At 40.0% G+C, this 19618-nt stretch overlaps 1 protein-coding gene across 1 annotated transcript; it reads right to left on the bottom strand.

Annotated features, from left to right (window-relative positions):
* Positions 1–3583: 3583 nt before the first annotated feature.
* LOC124260083 lies at positions 3584–9516 on the bottom strand. The gene is made up of 2 exons (XM_046694335.1): positions 8466–9516; positions 3584–4235 (listed from the first exon to the last, which is right to left on the bottom strand). Exons 1-2 carry the CDS (start codon positions 9371–9373, stop codon positions 3992–3994), a joined length of 1152 nt encoding a protein of 383 aa, XP_046550291.1. The 5' UTR covers positions 9374–9516; the 3' UTR covers positions 3584–3991.
* Between the last annotated feature and the right edge of the window lie 10102 nt (positions 9517–19618).

Here is a 19618-nt window from a genome sequence, read left to right as displayed (position 1 = left end):
GATGAAAACATATTATGTACCTAACAAGTTATATCACATCATGATATTACTGATCAACTCAATTCAAGTTGAAATTGAAATTGAATTGAATTGACTACTGGTGACAAGTGCGTGATGTTTAAGACAGTGTATGAGAAATAATTAAACAAACTATTAAAATGTATCAACATGGTTATAACATTTCAAAATATAACAAACTTGAATGACTCGGTATGTAAACATAATTAATGTTGGTTAGAAGTTCAGTTAGTACATGAGATGAGTAAATCAATTCTCTGTGGTGTATGCACTATTGTGTTTGATTCGACACGTTTTGTGACAAGGTGAAAATATGACTTTCCGCATGTACCTTTATGTTCCAAAGGTTGGGCAAGGGTCATAAGTTGTCATTTGAATATCCAATATAAAACTACGGATAATGTCCTTATATAGAGATAAATACATGATCCTGTTATGATAATTAGATTACTATAAGGCACCGGGTGCTGATACAGGGTCCTTACATAGTGGTAAATACTTGATCCTGTTATGATAATTAGATCACTATAAGACACCGGGTGCCGATACAGAGTCCTTATATAGTGGTAAATACATGGCCCTGTTATGTTAATTAGATTACTATAAGACACCGGGAGCTGATATAGGGTCCTTATATATACTAAGTGGTAAATACGTGATCCTGTTATGATAATTAGATTACTATAAGACACCGGGTGCTGATACAGGGTCCTTACATAGACTAAGTGGTAAATACATGACCCTGTTATGATAATTAGATCACTATAAGACACCGGGTGCTGATACAGGGTCCTTACATAGTGGTAAATACGTGATCCTGTTATGATAATTAGATTACTATAAGACACCGGGTGCTGGTACAGGGTCCTTACATAGTGGTAAATACGTGATCCTGTTATGATAATTAGATCACTATAAGACACAGGGTGCTGATACAGGGTCCTTACATAGTGGTAAATACATTATCCTGTTATGATAATTAGATTACTATAAGACACCGGGTGCTGATATAGGGTCCTTATATAGATTAAGTGGTAAATACGTGATCCTGTTATGATAATTAAATCACTATAAGACACCGGGTGCTGATACAGGGTCCTTACATAGTGGTAAATACGTGATCCTGTTATGATAATTTGATCACTATAAGACACCGGGTGCTGATACAGAGTCCTTACATAGTGGTAAATACATGACCCTGTTATGATAATTAGATTACTATAAGACACCGGGTGCTGATACAGGGTCCTTACAAAGACATAGTGGTAAATACATGATCCTGTTATGATAATTAGATCACTATAAGACACCGGGTGCTGATACAGGGTCCTTACATAGTGGTAAATACATGGCCCTGTTATGATAATTAGATTACTATAAGACACCGGGTGCTGATACAGGGTCCATACATAGTGGTAAATACGTGATCTTGTTATGATAATTAGATCACTATAAGACACCGGGTGCTGATACAGGGTCCTTACAAAGTGGTAAATACGTGATCCTGTTATGATAATTAGATTACTATAAGACACCGGGTGCTTATACAGGGTCCTTACATAGTGGTAAATACGTGATAATGTTATGATAATAAGATTACTATCAGACACCGGGTGCTGATATAGGGTCCTTATATAGACAAAGTGGTAAATACGTGATCCTGTTATGATAATTAGATCACTATAAGACACCGGGTGCTGATACAGGATCCTTACATAGTGGTAAATACGTGATCCTGTTATGATAATTAGATCACTCTAAGACACCGGGTGCTGATACAGAGCCCTTACATATTGGTAAATACATGGCCCTGTTATGATAATTAGATTACTATAAGACGCCGGGTGCTGATACAGGGTCCTTACATAGTGGTAAATACGTGATCCTGTTATGATAATTAGATCACTATAAGACACCGGGTGCCGATACAGGGTCCATACATAGTGGTAAATACGTGATCTTGTTATGATAATTAGATCACTATAAGACACCGGGTGCTGATACAGGGTCCTTACAAAGTGGTAAATACGTGATCCTGTTATGATAATTAGATTACTCTAAGACACCGGGCGCTGATATAGGGTCCTTACATAGTGGTAAATACGTGATCCTGTTATAATTAGATCACTATAAGACACCGGGTGCTGATATAGGGTCCTTATATAGACTAAGTGATAAATACATGATCCTGTTATGATAATTAGATTACTATAAGACACCGGGCGCTGATACAGGGTCCTTACATAGTGGTAAATACGTGATCCTGTTATGATAATTAGATTACTATAAGACACCGGGCGCTGATACAGGGTCCTTACATAGTGGTATATACGTGATCCTGTTATGATAATTAGATTACTATAAGACACCGGGTGCTGGTACAGGGTCCTTACATAGTGGTAAATACGTGATCCTGTTATGATAATTAGATCACTATAAGACACCGGGTGCTGATACAGAGTCCTTACATAGTGGTAAATACATGACCCTGTTATGATAATTAGATCACCATGAGACACCGGGTGCAGATACAGGGTCCTTACATAGTGGTAAATACATGATCCTGTTATGATAATTAAATTACTATAAGACACCGGGTGCTGATATAGGGTCCTTATATAGACTAAGTGGGAAATATGTGATCCTGTTATGATAATCAGATCACTTTAAGACACCGGGGGCTGATACAGGGTCCTTACATAGTGGTACATACGTGATCCTGTTATGATAATTAGATCACTATAAGACACCGGGTGCTGATACAGGGTCCTTACATAGTGGTAAATACGTGATAATGTTATGATAATAAAATTACTCAAAGACACCAGTTGCTGATGCAGGGTCCTTACATAGTGGTAAATACGTGATCCTGTTATGATAATTAGATTACTATAAGACACCGGGTGCTGATACAGGGTCCTTACAAAGACTTAGTGGTAAATACGAGATCCTGTTATGATAATTAGATTACTATCAGACATCGGGTGCTGATATAGGGTTCTGTTATCACAACTAGCCCAATATATCAGTCCGGGTGCTCTTACTGACGTCCTGTTATCAAAAGTAGCACAAAATAAAACTCCGGATGCTCTTACCGGCGTACTGTTATCACAATTAGCCCAATATATAGGCCTGGATGCTCTTACCGGCGTACTGTTATCACAACCAGCTTAATATAAAACACCGGATCCTCTAAGACAATAACAAAAATGTTCCTTTCACAATAACAATAATTATTTACAGGGTCTGCATTGCCTGAAAAACGTTACTATAGTTACTGGAGCTCACCTGATATGCAGTCAGTAGCATAACATGTCCATAAAGACAGACCCTGAGTTAATCGAAATATAATCTCATTATGTGAAAACACATATATGCAAAATGAGCTAAACTACGGAAGCCTTCAGGGACATTTCTATTCAAGATATTAACTTGAAATTTCAACTGCTCTTGAACGTTTAAGATCATTTTCTTGAAATTTCAACTAAATATCTATCTTGTAATTTCAACTTAGTATCTTGACATTTCAAGAACAAAATAAAAGCATGGCCCTAAAAGGCTTCCCTATTAAATTAAACATTCTTTTGTGACAATCCAAGAGTATGAACAAATTACGGTCACAATTGAAAATATTAAAACATACATTTGTGTTGAAACTCAATAAATACCATAGTTAAAATCATTTTGAATACAAAATGCCGAGTAATTATGCGCATAGATATTTCAATGTGGCTGATATATTCCGTGAAGATGAAAGGTTGCTATTCTAACAGACGGAAGTGCTTGTAGCTCTGTTTATATATTGTTGGAGAACATAACACCAAGGTTCTTGACTTGATTGACTGGATGAACAGTACCTGCTCCTACTCTCAGTAGTGGGAACTTTCTGTATTTGTGCCTTGGCTCCAATAACCATGTATTCCATTTTGTCATCATCTAATTTCAAAAGTTTTTAGTCATCCATCCTCTTATGTCACTGATGCAGGGCTTTCTTTCTTTTTCTCTTCTTTGATTGTCTTACTCCCTCTGACACCCGTGCCTTTGGTTTCAAATAATACATATCACCAAGTCTTGTGGCGAATGTTCGTGACAGGGATTTTGGTCCTTGAATTGTGCCATCCACAAATCCACCAGCAGCCTTCTTTATTTTCCTCTTCCTCTCCTTCAGTGGGTAAAGAAACTCCCGCCACATGATCACGTTCATTAATGGAAGTATCCTGAAAGGAATTATTTTGTTTTCTTGAAAGATGCTAAGTTGAAATTTCTAAATACATATTAAGCATTATTGATTGCATTATATTATTATAGGATATATATAGTGCACACATCCACGCAACTTGCAGATGCTCAAGGTGCTGGAGTGTTTCCTTGATCGACGGATGTTGTTGTTTTTTCTGGCATTCTTTTAACCAACTCAACTCCCTGGGGAGTATTCAACTCGTGCAGCCTGTTAGGTGCAACGAGTTATCACACAGCCTCATCCTCACAAGGTACCCATTTGCAGCTGGGTGAACTGGGACACATAGTAACAGTAGTTTGTCCAATGATACTGCACGTTACTATACCCGCAACTAAGTGCCTGCGCGTGTTCGTGTGTCCACCATCTGGTCACCTACCGTCGGAAGAGTGGGTTCTTTTAAGTGCACAGGGCTGTGTACTACACACTAGGGGTTGTGACCACACTGAAAGAGCCTGCACGTAATGTTAGCTCCAAGGTTTGCACACCCCGTCACAAGTGGGGATCGATCTAGGCACCTTCGCTTTCTAGCGCGGCGCCTTAGACGCCGAAATTTCAGCTTAGTATCTTGAAACTTCAAGAAAAAAACAACGAAAAAGGCATGGCCCTAAAAGGCTTCCGTAGTTAAGCGTTGATTGCCAAGTTGGAACTAATGCACTGGTAAACCTGGAAACAGTCCGTAATAAAACTCGGTGTGAAACCAACAAAGCAATGTGATATAGTTAACAATCTATTCTAAAATTAACTTGGTTTGCAAATCAATACCAATATGTTATAGTGATTGTACAAAATAGACCTTTCTTAATGTTCTCTGCGTCTGACTGAGGCTGACTGATTGACTGATTGTTGGTTTACGCCGCACTCAGCAATATTCCAGCTATATTGCGGCGGTCTGTAAATAATCGAGTCTGGACCAGATAATCCAGTGATCAACAGCATGAGCATCATACTACGCAACTGGAATACGATGACATGTGTCAACCAAGTCAGCGAGCCTGACCACCCAACCCCATTAGTCGCCTCTTACGACAAGCATGGGTTGCTGAAGATCAATTCTAACCCAGATGTCCACGGGTTCTCTGCATCAGAACACAATGAGAAGGCCTATAGGGTTGTACTACATTCCAGAATTCTGTCTAAATGTAGCACACGTCTCAAACAAGAGCGGATAAAGCTTTTTAAAAAAGGAGGGCAGAAAGGGTGTGCACAATTCGTTTTTACCAGTTTTCACGAGAGCACAACCACCACCACCCTCTGGATCCGCCTATGCTCAAACTAGAGCACACTACTGCCCCCCTACTGAATATCAACAGGTACACTTGGGGCATTGATACATAATGAATAACACATAACAATAGTCACGTAATGTCTTTAATTATAAATCTTTGTGTTACTGTCCATCGTTGACAGGTTTTTCGTACCTTCTCAACGCTTTATTTATGCTCTGCGAAAACAAACAGAACACTGGAAAAAAACGCAAATATTTCCAAATATAAATCTATCATGCATTCATCGGGACAGATTGTACAATAAAAAAATCGAAAAAGTTGGGGAAATACAAAAAACGCAACCACGTGAGGGGATGGCGGCCAAACACACCAACTTGTAATGAACGTGCAACAGGAATTGTTGGGCTATATGTAATAGGTTTTCATTTGTATGCCATCACAAATATACAGCAAGTGAAAAGTGAAAACATGTGATGATTGACAGAAGTTCAACGATACAAGCATGTCTGCTTTCTACATTGCCAGGTTTTTCCACCTATCGTCAAGCACCATTACAAGACTATGGGGCCGCTATCAGACATCGTGGTGAACGTTATGCTCGAAACTGCCACAGGAAGGGGACAGGTTTAGTTGAGAGAGCATAATGACGTGGGTCGATGTTTTCCATACCAGTAGAACATACATGGTACTCGTCTATGGCAACAATCATTCGTGACCAACTCGTGTTATTCCGGGGCAAGCCAAATAGCGACTCGAGTCTTCTTGGAGGTCATTCGTCACCACTCGCCCCTTCCGTAACCTCCAAGAATATTCGGCTTGTCCCGGAATAACACGAGTTGGTCACGAATGCGGCACAACGTTCGGTGGGTGCCAAATCTGCACAATTCATTATGATCTGTTGATTATTTCTGTAATACATACCGTATACATCTGAAAACAGCTTTTGCCTTCCTTTTGTGCATAGTATATTAACTATAACTTGTTATAGCCATTAAAGCCGAAAAAAAGCTGATGTGACTTTAAACTTTGAGTGACTGACTCCTATCTTTACAGTACAACCAGAAATTATTGAGAATTTAAAGATTGTAATTTTTTTATTTTTTTCACTCATTACTCACGTATTAAATGTGAATATTAGCAGAACATAACTCCAGATTCAAAGACAGGTGAACTGTTAGTATTTTGTCAAGTCACCATGGGCAGCAATGCAGGCTTCAGTGCGGCGGGGCATACTACTGATCAAAGAAGTTAGAAAGTCTCGGCCCATGCTGTCTCAGTATCGGACCAGCTCTTCTTTCATTTCAGCAATATTTGTCAGATTTTTCTTATTGACACTTTCCTTCATAAGTCCCCAAACATTTTCTATTGGATTTATGTCAGGGCTATAGCTTGGCCAATCTAATAATGTCATATTTTGGGTCCGAAACCAGGCCTGTGAATGCTTTGAACGATGTTTTGGGTCGTTGTCCTGATGGAAAATCCAAAAATGTCCATAGAACACGTGAGCAGATGGAAGTAAATGTCCCTCGAGAATATCTGTGTACCGCTCACTGTTCACATTCCCTTCAAATACACAGAGGGGCGTTGCCTCTAACACAGATATGCCACCCCACACGTTAAATTTCGGACTGTACTTTGGGCGCTGATACAAAGGTTTTTCAGTTTGTTTGGTCCAGAACTTTCATCTGAGAAAATCACATTGTCCCAGTTAACGTTTCTATGCTGTAAGCACCAGTTCAACCTTCGCTCCTTTTGTTCAGGTTTCATGATCGGTGATGGAATTCCTCGACTTTTCTGCCAACCCATTGCATGCAGCTCAGTTCTAATTGTCTCCTTACAGACAGCCACAGTTCCTCTATCAATCATATCCAGCCTTAAGTTTTCTAAACTCCTTCGTTTGTTTTTAGAAACAAGAATATCAAGCCGCCTCCTGTCACCGATAGTCAATTTTCTGGGCCTACCTGCGCCTCCCTGGTGCTCAATGCCATATCCATTTGCAATATGTTTCAAAACACGATAAACAGTGGACAAAGGGATGCCTGTTCTACTTGAAATCACTTTAGCTGATCTGATGTCCTTGTTATAATACTCTAAAATCTACTTCCTCTTCTCTACCTTATCCATACTGAGGATCACTGAAAATGTCGTCTGCTAGCAAGTAAACAAAGGGGGATAACTGTTCACAAACTAATGAAAAAGGATTAACGGAGTTATCTCTCTTGAATGAAACCAAGCACTTGATTGCTGGTCAAGGTTGTTTATACTAGAAATCCAATTAAACATATTCCTAAAATTCTCAATAATTTCTGGTCATTCTATAAAAAGTATGACTGAACAAGGGAGATACTTCTACAGACTTCGGTGCAGATACTAAGAGGTTATCAAGTAAGTGATCCATAACTCGCTAGATAACTGCTAACTGTCGGTCCAACTTGGTAGGTTTACGTGGAACGGATTTCAGTACAGGTACGTTGTGTGCTCGTTGCTATATTTAGACTGGGAGTAAAACATTTGGAGGCCGCTGGAGGAGACGGAACAACCAAACATTGTAGACTGACGTACAAAAGAAAGTACACACCATGTGGCGGATTATTTTTTTAACACCAACGTCGACATTTTGAAAAAGTATGTTGGTTGTGACTTACAAGACAGACATTGTGTAGGTGTTGCCAACACACCACAAATATTGTATCCAACTGTGACGTCTGATTGCTGAGGGCAATAACTATGCATTCGCCATTTGACATTCGTTGGGGTGGGGGTAGGAAGGAATACACAACATGAGAAATTGTTAGCTAAAGAACACATTTCTTGAAGCTTTGAAAATAATATGTGGGCTCATAGTCTTAAGTTATAATATTTTAGACAGTATGCCCGCCCTCTCCATTTCCGGCTACCTGCAGCCACCAACCGAGTCCCATAACCCCCTTCCCTCCCAGAGTATGGAACCGTTGGTCCCTCAGATAATGCTCCGAACCAACCTGATTTCGTTTGGATACTTGTTATATCCCTGCACAGGAGCCCCTCCTTGACTGTCATCGGCATGTGTATAATTCTCATCTGACTCATATGTCGGTGAATTTGATAGTTGTCTCAGTTTGGACACTGCTCGAGACAATGCATCCTGGAGCTGTTCGTAAACGGTGCGAAAGTCCTTAGAAATGCATCGAACAAGAAGTTTATGTGGTAGTGAACCCTCCTTTGGCTTGATTTTTTGTACATATATCTTTTCTCGTTTCAACTTCATCAATACAAATCTTTCTCCGTCAGTCAGGATATTAACAATAGGTACTTCAATCATATCCACGTGGATATGACGACCCTTCTTATACGCCCATTGCTGCAGGACAACCAGCTGAATAACTGCCTGGGCGTAGGCATTCTCGTCGAAGGAGCCCGCGCATTTAACTTCGATGGCTCCTACAGGAATATCATCAAATTTCAAAATGTAATCAAGCCTGCATGATGGCATGCAGTCCATATTAATCGTCTCTTCGGCGTTCATCGTCAATCCAAGCTGTTCCAACAGGGGACTGATCATTACGAAGATGACGTGCTTAACATCCGCTTCAGTCATACTTCGGGTACTTTTGTTACGAGTAATCCTGCGGATGCTGTTCTTGTAACCGTCCTTTGCCTGTAACAAGGTCTCTTCTAAACTGGATTGGTCCTCTTTGCTATGGTCACGAGACCAGCGAAACACATGTCTCCTGAAGTCGATGTGTTTACACATCATTGGCAGGGTCCAACAACTGACACTCGTTGATCTATCGTTCACTGTCATTTTCTCACTCATGGATCGCTTTTGCTTTGCTTCTTTATTTTGAAGAGTTGTGGTAGACCCCTCTTTGATATCTTTCCGGTGTACTTCCGAGGGACAGCTATCCATCGTCTGAACAGAAAGTATGATTGGAAACAGAGATCAACTCCTGGCTCTACCAAGACCCGTTTCACATTGCACTATGTCTGAATCTATTCACGACGGAACTCCGGGAAGAAATGGGAAGGAACATCAGCTTTTCTGTAGATATGATGTGACATGTGAACATAGGTTTTCATAAGAGAACATAAGTCGTTCAAACCCTGTGAAATACTGCGCAGTATCTGTCATTGATAGGGAAATCCAAATCTATTTATACACCACGTTGCGTAATGCGCCGATTTGGGTGAACATCATCACAAATTTCTATGCCTATTATATTTGAACTGCAAATGTAACTTGGCAGCAATGAGTAAATTGGTAAATTGCCCGCAAGGACTGTTTTTTAAACCATGGCTATTAATAAACACATTGGTCTTTTTTAATGCTGTTAACTCGCCTTAGTGATAGCCTAGTTTATGGCTGATATAGGTCAGTATTGATACGCACGTTTGTAAAAGAGATATCTTGTTTATTGTTGAACACCATACTCCGAAATGTTCAGTCTGAGAAAAACTCAATTATTGGCCAAACAATCCTGGGACCGGCATTATGCGCATCAACAATCAAGGCAATTAGCCGGGATACGATGATATGCCTCGACCAAAACAACGAACTTGACGACCGGATTGTTCCAATCGTCAATGCGACAAATATTGGCGCTACGGTCCCAGGTGTGCAAGCGCAGCATACAAGGGGAAAAACCTGTCTGACTGGTCTGCTCCAGATAGCCTGTGACAGCCGACCTCGTCAAGCAAAACTTATTTTTTTCTTCGGAATGTGTGAACATATCACTGAAAATTACAATGTAATTTTGGTTCACAGAAAAGTCATTGTGACGTACGAGGAACACATAGAATACAGAGCCCATGCAGTTTTATTCAATTTTCAACAAATATTTGCAACATGACGTATTTAGCAATTCGTGACTTTTCCAAACTTTTACCACAAACATTGAACGTGCCTTCGTGGGAGGTCGTAACAAAATTTTACCCGTGAAGATCCCGGTTAGAATTTGTCTTCAGTAACCCATTTTTGTCGTAAGAGGCGACAAACGAGATTGGGTGGATAAGCTCACTAACTTGGTTGACACATGCCATCGTATCCCAGTTGCATAAATCGATGCTCATCTCGATTATTTACAGACCACCGCCATACAGCTGGAATATTGCTGACAAACAAGGGTTAATGAAGATTAATTCTACCCCAGATCTGGTGTAACACACTATGACAGTTATCAGTGTAAAACACTGTATATAACTTCAGGTGATGGTTGACATGGCCGATGAAGAATATCAATCAGAAAAAGGTTGGTAAACATCATGTTGACATGAATAAACATGTTTATCATCCAAACCTGTGTTCCACAGGAGATATTGCTTGTGTGAGATCAAAGTACATTATGGACAATGCCCTGACATAATCAAATTTATTACCTACGAGTGAGTGAGTGAGTTTAGTTTTACGCCGCACTCAGCAATATCCCAGCTATATGGCGGCGGTCTGTAAATAATCGAGTCTGGACCAGACAATACAGTGATCAACAGCATGAGCATCGATCAACCAAGTCAGCGAAACTGACCACCCGATCCCGTTAGTCGCCTCTTACGACAAGCATAGTCGCCTTTTATGGCAAGCACATGGGTTGCTGAAGACCTATTCTACCCCGGATCTTATATTACCTACGAGGGCGAACATATCGGGGTTCACATTTTTCATACGATGCCCTAGGGCAAAATATCACTTTGTCATGGTGACGTGACGTCATGAACAATGCTATGACGTCACGTTTCTTCTATGACGTTGCGGTCTACATTCGGCATCGACGGGTAGCCAGCCTTTGTTTGAAAGTAGATTTGGGTTGTTTTTCCTCAATTTCACAACTTCGGTAATAAACAGAATATAATATTCGTGCCCATATAATACTATGTTTACGAGACTTGTGCAAAACTATGGCTCTCGCTCGGGAAATACCAACATTTAGGCACTCGTGTCGGAAACATAGTATGACATGTGCACTCATATAATATCCTCTATACATTACCCACAATGCTATGACGTTGAAATCCTGACATAACAATATGACGTCATATACGTGATGACGTCACAATGCGATGACGTCGTTGCACAGCAAGTCAAATGGCTGTACAGATAGTCTACCTGTTCAGAGACGTACATTTTCCATTCTACCATGAATCAAGAAAATACTAGATTCTGATTGGTTGTTCAGAAAAATCAGACGGCATCAATTGCGGATTGACGCTCATCTGATTGTAAGGCCGCTTCACCACGCACTGACAAATCTTATTGTGAGAACTACTTCCGTTTGACCACAATGATGGCGGATCATAACAACAACTCCATGGATTTTGACGCTGACTTTCGAATATTCCACATAGGCAATTGGAAATTTTTGCATTAAAAATGCGTTAGATTACAGAATACCGGATACCTATCCGCCATTTTTATTTTGATTGCGCCTTTATTTTTGCGCACTTCCATTTTGTTTCCTTAGCAACGGCACGCGATGAATGAAGGCTGTGTTGAAGCAGCGTTCAATATTAAACATTAAATATTAAACAATATTAAAGCTAAAAAAAGGTAAGATAATGGGGGTAAAGGGGGTACCCCCCTTTATTTAAAAGCCTTACCTACCTTACCTTACCAATCAAAAATCACTTACCATCAGAGTGTTCCCACACTGTAGAGTTCCTTTTCCCAGCATGCATTTGAATAAAATTTCAACACACGATTACTTTTTACTCTGTTTACGTCAGTGAACGCTGTTAAAATCCCCAGTTTAGGTTTCCTAAACCGGAAGTAAGGTGAGGAATTCGATTTTAACCTTATTTTTTACCTTAAATTCGTATTTTTATTGGATCGCTCGCAGGCTCGCGCTCTCTGTTTCTTCTATATATAGGAGCCTCACGCGCACAATAGAATGTATATAATTAGGTATCCGGTATTCTGTAAGTGTACCCCGAGACACCCATGGAACTGTAGGAGGTGACAGCAATAATCTTATATCATATGAAGCATTGAAAACTCACCAGCAATTCCTTTGAAAACAGCTATTGAAAAGCAGGGGTGGTCAGTCAGTCTAGATTGGAAACGAAAATCTCCATACAATCGTTTTAATTGCCTAAAATGTATGAAAATGTGTTGTCAACAAGCAACGAGGTGTGGAACACCTGTGTTACTATTTTTGGGAGGGAAAACCCCTTCGCGTCACAGGTCACGTGATTCAAAATGGCCCCGCTCATATGTGAGCGATCGACTGAGATGTTTGATGGCTTGTAAAGATATATTTTTGTATATTTTGATAACGAAAATAGGGCGCACGTGTAGTTATAAGCACAAAGAAGTAATTCACATAAGTTTTTCGTGCGCAAAAATCGTAACGAGTGCGCGAAAGTGCGACAAAGGATTTCCACCATTGCGGCCTATGGAGGTGCTGCATAGCGTTCATGTCAGTGAACGCTATGTATGTTCATGTCAGTGAACGCTATGTATCTTAGCTAGATTTCGCAGTGTCTTCCGCAGAGCGAGGAAGTTCGATTTTAAATGGTTCATGGTAGAATGGAGATAACCCTAGTGTGTGCGTTCGGTTCCAATTGAAATTTAGTCGCCATCAATTCAGTAAAGCATGTCTCTGATTTTCAAACACACTAGGTTTATCTCCTAATTGAAGACAAATGAGCGATTTTTAATGATAAATAGAATCTCGCCCTCGTGTCTTTTGATATTAAATATATATCAACACTCGTTGATAAAAGTAAAACTATCCTCAGCAAGCCTCCGGTATTTGTAACTTTATCAACTCGTGTTGATATAATTGCCGTCGGTTTTAAACTAAATTTGCCTATGTTGAATTCCAATGAATCCCGGAAATTGAACAAACCAAACTATTTATCGATATTGTAAAGCAATTTGTAGTGAGAAGCCTTATTCCAAGGAGCTCTTTGAATGTAGCCTCTCGTGGTCAGGTTCGCTGTCGCCCCAGATACGAGAAACGACAAAAGAAGGGTTACGCTATTATCTAATGAGGGAGATAGGTTACATCATGTTCGAAATGAATAACTGTCAATATAATACACAAAACTAAATGTATTCAGTCCTTGTTAAAATTAAACTTGATGAGTAACATTACAATCTCAATTACTGCAATACCACTGGAATTGCAATGACCATGAAAGAATTCCATGTTATGCTACCATCTCAACCTCATGTAATCTTACGTAGACTGGTCCAATCAAGGATGACCACAATGATTTGATCGTGTAAAGTTAGGCCTACTGTCGATTAACGAAGCTGACATTTATGGTAGAATTGTGTATGCCCTGAAACATTCCCATCACGGATACAATTGAAGAACTTTGCAAGTGTGAAAAGGGCCAAGATGATGAAACAGTGGCAACGGCACGAGAATCGACGCGTTGGCGATCAGACCCCTGCAAAATGGCCGAGTGGGACCTCTTCTGTACACTGCTGGATTCGGTGCAGTATGATTATAAACTTTCAACTCGATTCCGGCATGGGATAGCAGAATGACGGCTGTTGCGCGAAGGCAGTGATTTGTGTATGTGTGTGGCAACTTGGCATTTTTAGGGCTCCTTTGCCTTTAGGCAGGAGACCTATTGTAATCGTTCGTGTTTTAATTAGGGCTCCTTTGCCTTTAGGCAGGAGACCTATTGTAATCGTTAATGTTTTTATTATTATTATTATTATTTATTATTCCGCCGGATTTTGTACCAGAGCTACAGAGAGCACCGCTGGACAGATTCGCTTGAAAAAATTCGTCCAGATGCCCACCGAGGGGTACATATCGCGCTTTAAAATCTCTAGGCTGTAGGCCCAATAGCAAAGGGCAGATAATTCAAAATTAATTCAAAAATTTCAAATGCAAATGCAAATATCTCCAAAACTAATGCTCCAATGTGTGCCAATGTTCTTGAGCAGATGCGCAATCAAAATGCCTACAATTTCGCCTGGACGGCTCAAGTCGCTAAAATGCACCGTTTGGACGCTATTTGGGATTGAAGTTTTTGGTGATGTTTTTCAGCAAAATCCTGACTGCATACCTCCCAAAATGTGCTGCACTGAAACTACAAGGGCTACGGCTTTCAAACCTTGCATACTTTGTGTCTATGCATGTTTCTACACAGTAGCATCGTCAAATGTGCCTATGTTTATATGATGGCCGCCATATTGGGCGCTACTTTTGGGCAAAAGTTGTCTTCAAAAACTTTCACGGGCTACTTGGCTGTTCTGTGCCAAACGAAACTTACCACACACAACACTTTAAACGATTGTTCTGAAGTGGCCTTTGGTTGTTGAACATTTTCTGTTCTTGGTCCTATGTCAAAAGTCACGTGATGCGGCGGCCATATTGGATTGAAGATGTTTCTCGGAAATGTGCAGAGTTTGTTGGGTAGGCATTTTTCGCAAGCCATAACTCTGAATGTATGAACTGCAGAACGCTGTAAATGTGCAGATATACAACATATACCTCAAATATTAATGCCCATAAGCTATGTTGCGATATCTTGATTAGCTACGGATATCTAGATGTTTGCTTCTGTTGTTTATTTTGTACTAAAATGTATTTTCAAAAAATCGCAGCATCATTACTTTCGCAACTATGCAGCTAGAATCTGGCAGTGCGTAGTAACTAAGTGTGTTGAACATTTTTTGTTCTTGGGTGCATGTCAAAATGTGTATTGCTTGGCGGCCATATTGGATTTCGTCAGATTCTGATGATACTACATTCTAAACAGCATAGCTGCTCAAGTTCTGCACAGAAGGCAGTGAAACTTGGCAGTATGCATCAACAGAAGATGCTTAACATTTCGTGTTCTTACATGCATATCAAAAATTTGATCGTTTGTCGGCCATATGGCATTGAAAATTGCACAACTGCAGGGAAAAGGGAAAAAAACTGTTTGAGACGTGCCCCAAATGAAAGAAAAAGAGTACCAAACAAACTCACCCACAACTCCAGGCTGAACACGCTAAATATGACGCAAACAGACTTTCAACAACGTACCAGTCATCATAGATAATACTTACATTCAGAAACCCAAAGTTTGGACAGATTGAATAAAATGGGAACTACTTTATATCACCGACGGCCCAGGGATACATTGCCGAATGTATCATAAGTTTCATCGACATTTTACAGCACGAGCACGGCAGATTACCCGTGCAAAACATGCGACAGTCTGAAGGAAGGCGCAAGGACGATATCTCCTAAGAGAGACTACCACTGCAAAGCGTGGTCCACGTGCAGATATGGGAGATGATGTCGATTTCAATTGACAATGACGAGAGCTGAGCTAGCGCTACACAAAATTAAAACTACACTGCAGTGGAGGTCTTTAGGCAGTTTTGTAGATTGTCAGTGATTGAACGTTCCGGGTCAGGGTACCCAAGTTACAGCTGTGGTCTTGGGGGTAACTCTGGTCTAGCTGAAGTAAGCGCTAGTAAAATCGGCTCCTGAAGTATTTCTCATTACTGACAATGATACGATCCATATCAGCTATAACCTTTACTGCTTTCGACATCAGGTACCAAATGTTTAGAAATGATCCAAGCCAAGGAGCCGTCAATGTTGCCTGCAACTTTAATTATTATTATTATTATTTATTCTTCCGCCGTATTTTGTACCAGAGCTACAGAGAGCACCGCTGGACAGAATGCCTTGAAAAAATTCACCCAGATGCCCACCGAGGTGTACATATCGCGCTTTAAAATCTCTAGGCTGTAGGCCCAATAGCAAAGGGCAGATAATTCAAAATTAATTCAAAAATTTCAAATGCAAATGCAAATATCTCCAAAACTAATGCTCCAATGTTTGCCAAAGTTCTGGAGCAGATGCGCAATCAAAATGCCTACAATTTCGCCTGGACGGCTCAAGTCGCTAAAATGCACCGTTTGGACGCTATTTGGGATTGAAGTTTTGGTGATGTTTTTCAGCAAAATCCTGACTGCATACCTCCCAAAATGTGCTGCACTAAAACTACAAGGGCTACGGCTTTCAAACGTTGCATACTTTGTGTCTATGCATGTTTCTACACAGTAGCATCGTCAAATGTGCCTATGTTTATATGATGGCCGCCATATTGGACGCTACTTTTGGGCAAAAGTTGTCTTCAAAAACTTTCACGGGCTTCTTTGCCATTTTGTGCCAAACCAAACTTAGCACATACAACATTTTAAGCGCTTGTTCTGAAGTGGCCGTTGGTTGTTGAACATTTTCTGTTCTTGGTCCTATGTCAAAAGTCACGTGATGCGGCGGCCATATTGGATTGAAGATGTTTCTCGGAAATGTGCAGATTTTGTAGGGTAGGCATTTTTCGCAAGCCATAACTCTGAACGTATGAACTGCAGAACGCTGTAAATGTGCAGATATACAACATATACCTCAAATTATTAATGCCCATAAGCTATGTTGCGATATCTTGATTAGTTACGGATATCTAGATGTTTGCTTCTGTTGTTTATTTTGTACTAAAATGTATTTTCAAAAAATCGCAGCAACATTACTATTTCACCTATGCAGCTAGCATCTGGCAGTACGTAGTAACTTGGTATGTTGAACATTTTTTGTTCTTGGGTTCATGTCAAAATGTGCATTGCTTGGCGGCCATATTGGATTTCGTCAGATTCTGATGATACTACATTATAAACAGCATAGCTGCTCGAGTTCTGCACAGAAGGCAGTAAAACCTGGCAGTATGCATCAACATAAGATGCTTAACATTTCGTGTTCTTACATGCATGTACAAAATTGGATCGTTTGTCGGCCATATGGCATTGAAAATTGCACAAATGCATTATGTGTCGTACAATCAAAATGCCTACCATTTCGCCTGGACGGCTCGGTGCGTCTGATAGCTGAAGGCCTGACGATTCCAGAACACTAATTGTTTTGAACGTAGACCCAAGGACAACGGAGCTACAGCCTGTCAAAGAGCGAACTATTTCTTCTCCGGAACTTCTTAAAAGTACATGACCCCGCGCCGACCAGGGGTCAAGTTTTCCTGTCCGCGGAGCTCATGTTTTCCAGCTTTAAACACCCGTAACTCGGAAACCAACCTTCCGATTTCCACCAAAATTTGGCTGTGCATTTATGCCGCCAGTGTCAGTTGTGTGTACCAGTTGCAGCAACATAGCTTCAAAGACAACGGAGGGACAAATAATATTCTATTTTCCTCACCACAGTTGCTAATCTTGATTGGTTCTCTACTGTGGGCTATGAAAATTGCCAGTGTATGTGTATATGGTTTGCTGATCATTTTTTATTCTAAGGTACATGTTAAAAATATCACCGTTTCGTGGTTAGAGGGAGCCGTCAAAATCCTACAAATCCACTCACTCGCTCGCCGACTTTGTGATGTCTGGAATGTGTCATAACTTTCTCGGAGATTTACGACACGGCAGATTGCCCGTGCAAAACATGCGACAGTCTGAAGGAAAGCGCAGGGACGATATCTGCTATAAAGAGACTACCACTGCAAAGCGTGGTCCACGTGCGGATATGGGAGACGATGGCAATTTCAATTGATTAATGACGAGAGCTTAGCGCTACACAACATTAAAATACACTGCAGTAGAGGTGCTTTTAGCTGGAAATTGTATCTACACTCACCCGAAAATAAACGTGCAATTACCCATACCATACAACACAATCCTTCGTTTCTAACCCTGAAAACATAAGAATTCAAAGTTTACCACTGAAGTATTTTTCATTACTGACAATGATATGATCCATATCAGCTATAACCTTTACTGCTTTCGACATCAGGTACCAAATGTTTAGAAATTATCCAAGCCAAGGAGCCCTCAAGGTTGCCCGCAACTTTAATTGGATATGTTTTTTATCATTTGTGACAGTGAATTTTTGCCAACGCATCGTGAATGAAGTGAGGTGTACCCAACAGAATCGCGGATATCGACGACAGATTTCGGATGTTGAAAGAACGATTCATTATTGGGATTCATGTGGGATTTGTACAATTTAAAGGATGAAACCGGACACAAAAGGTAAGATTTCAACATTTTTAATTGTTTTGATATGCTTGGGCTTGTGTCAGTGGGATTTCCCAGACTGCATTAGTACCTTTTCATTATTACCGATTAGTATTTATTTTTTGCTATTTTAGTATATCATGATATTATCATTCAGTGTTAGATCAGATATAAATCATGTTGAAAGCTGTTTTTGAGAAAAAATAACTTTTATGCCTTTGATAATTCTGTTTAGAAGCCGTGTGACGGTCTAGCGAAAGGGAGGTAACTAACATGTAACTTCCTTTTGGTTTGTTTACAAAATGTTAAACGGTGCACACCTCTGAAGAAAATTGTGTTTCTCTCAGTTGCTTTCGATAATGACCCATCAATTATTTCCCTCAGACGCTCGGTGTACAAGATGGAGCCGTGTCAGCGTTAGCGCTGGAATTTCGAAGTGGAAACGTCCGGAGTGCTGGGATATGTGTATTTTGGAAGATCAATATCTAGAAACAAGTATCATTAACTTATTCTTTGGCTGAATAATAATCTTTAAACTTTGAATATTGTACCAAATTAAATACTCGAATGCTTGAAATTTGCGGAGGAGTTCATTTGTGAATAAACATCATTGAAGGATATTATTTTATGGCTCTTTAATCACTTTACTATTATCTGATCACATATGATTATGTGCCATGTGATTGTATACACTTCATCATCTTTTGAATGTAATTCTTCCAAGAATTTGTCGTCTTCAAAGATTGAATCAAAATCCCTGAGAAAGAATTTGAGGTGGTAATGTTCCTCAATTATGAAAATTCATGCAGCGAAAATAGTACGGTATTAGTGCCAACGTATTATTGTGCGGTTATTAGGCCATCATTTTCAGGTATGTCGAACAATATTCGACAAGGTGATAACTAATCCAGATTGAGGAAAGCACTCACTATTGGTTTACAATTCGGTAGACACTTGTGTGAGATTCTCTATTCATCGCACCAAAATCGACCAAACGTCATGGCGTCAATTTTTAAAGAAAATTACTGAGCATGTCCGAGAAAGTTATATGTATAAACACTTTCGTGTTTGACCAGGGCTCCAGATAAGATGCGTATCTGCGTAAAATACGCATGAATAATTCAGAAATACACTTAAAAAGTCAAATCAATAAGTGAACGATACTTCCTCAGAATACAAGTCAGA

This window comes from Haliotis rubra, unplaced genomic scaffold (assembly GCF_003918875.1).
Source record: "Haliotis rubra isolate DU_JTF1 unplaced genomic scaffold, ASM391887v1 Scf1187, whole genome shotgun sequence".
Lineage (NCBI taxonomy): Eukaryota > Metazoa > Mollusca > Gastropoda > Lepetellida > Haliotidae > Haliotis > Haliotis rubra.
Note: the sequence above shows the minus strand (reverse complement) of the source record. Positions and strands in the feature narration are given on the sequence as shown.

Excerpts from the sequence above, each read along its gene's own strand:
- LOC124260083 (XM_046694335.1), bottom strand. The coding sequence starts at position 9,373 with ATGGATAGCTGTCCCTCGGAAGTACACCGGAAAGATATCAAAGAGGGG. Across the intron at positions 4,236-8,465 it reads AAGTATCCAAACGAAATCAG|GATACTTCCATTAATGAACG; the intron begins GTTGGTTCGGAG and ends AATTCCTTTCAG.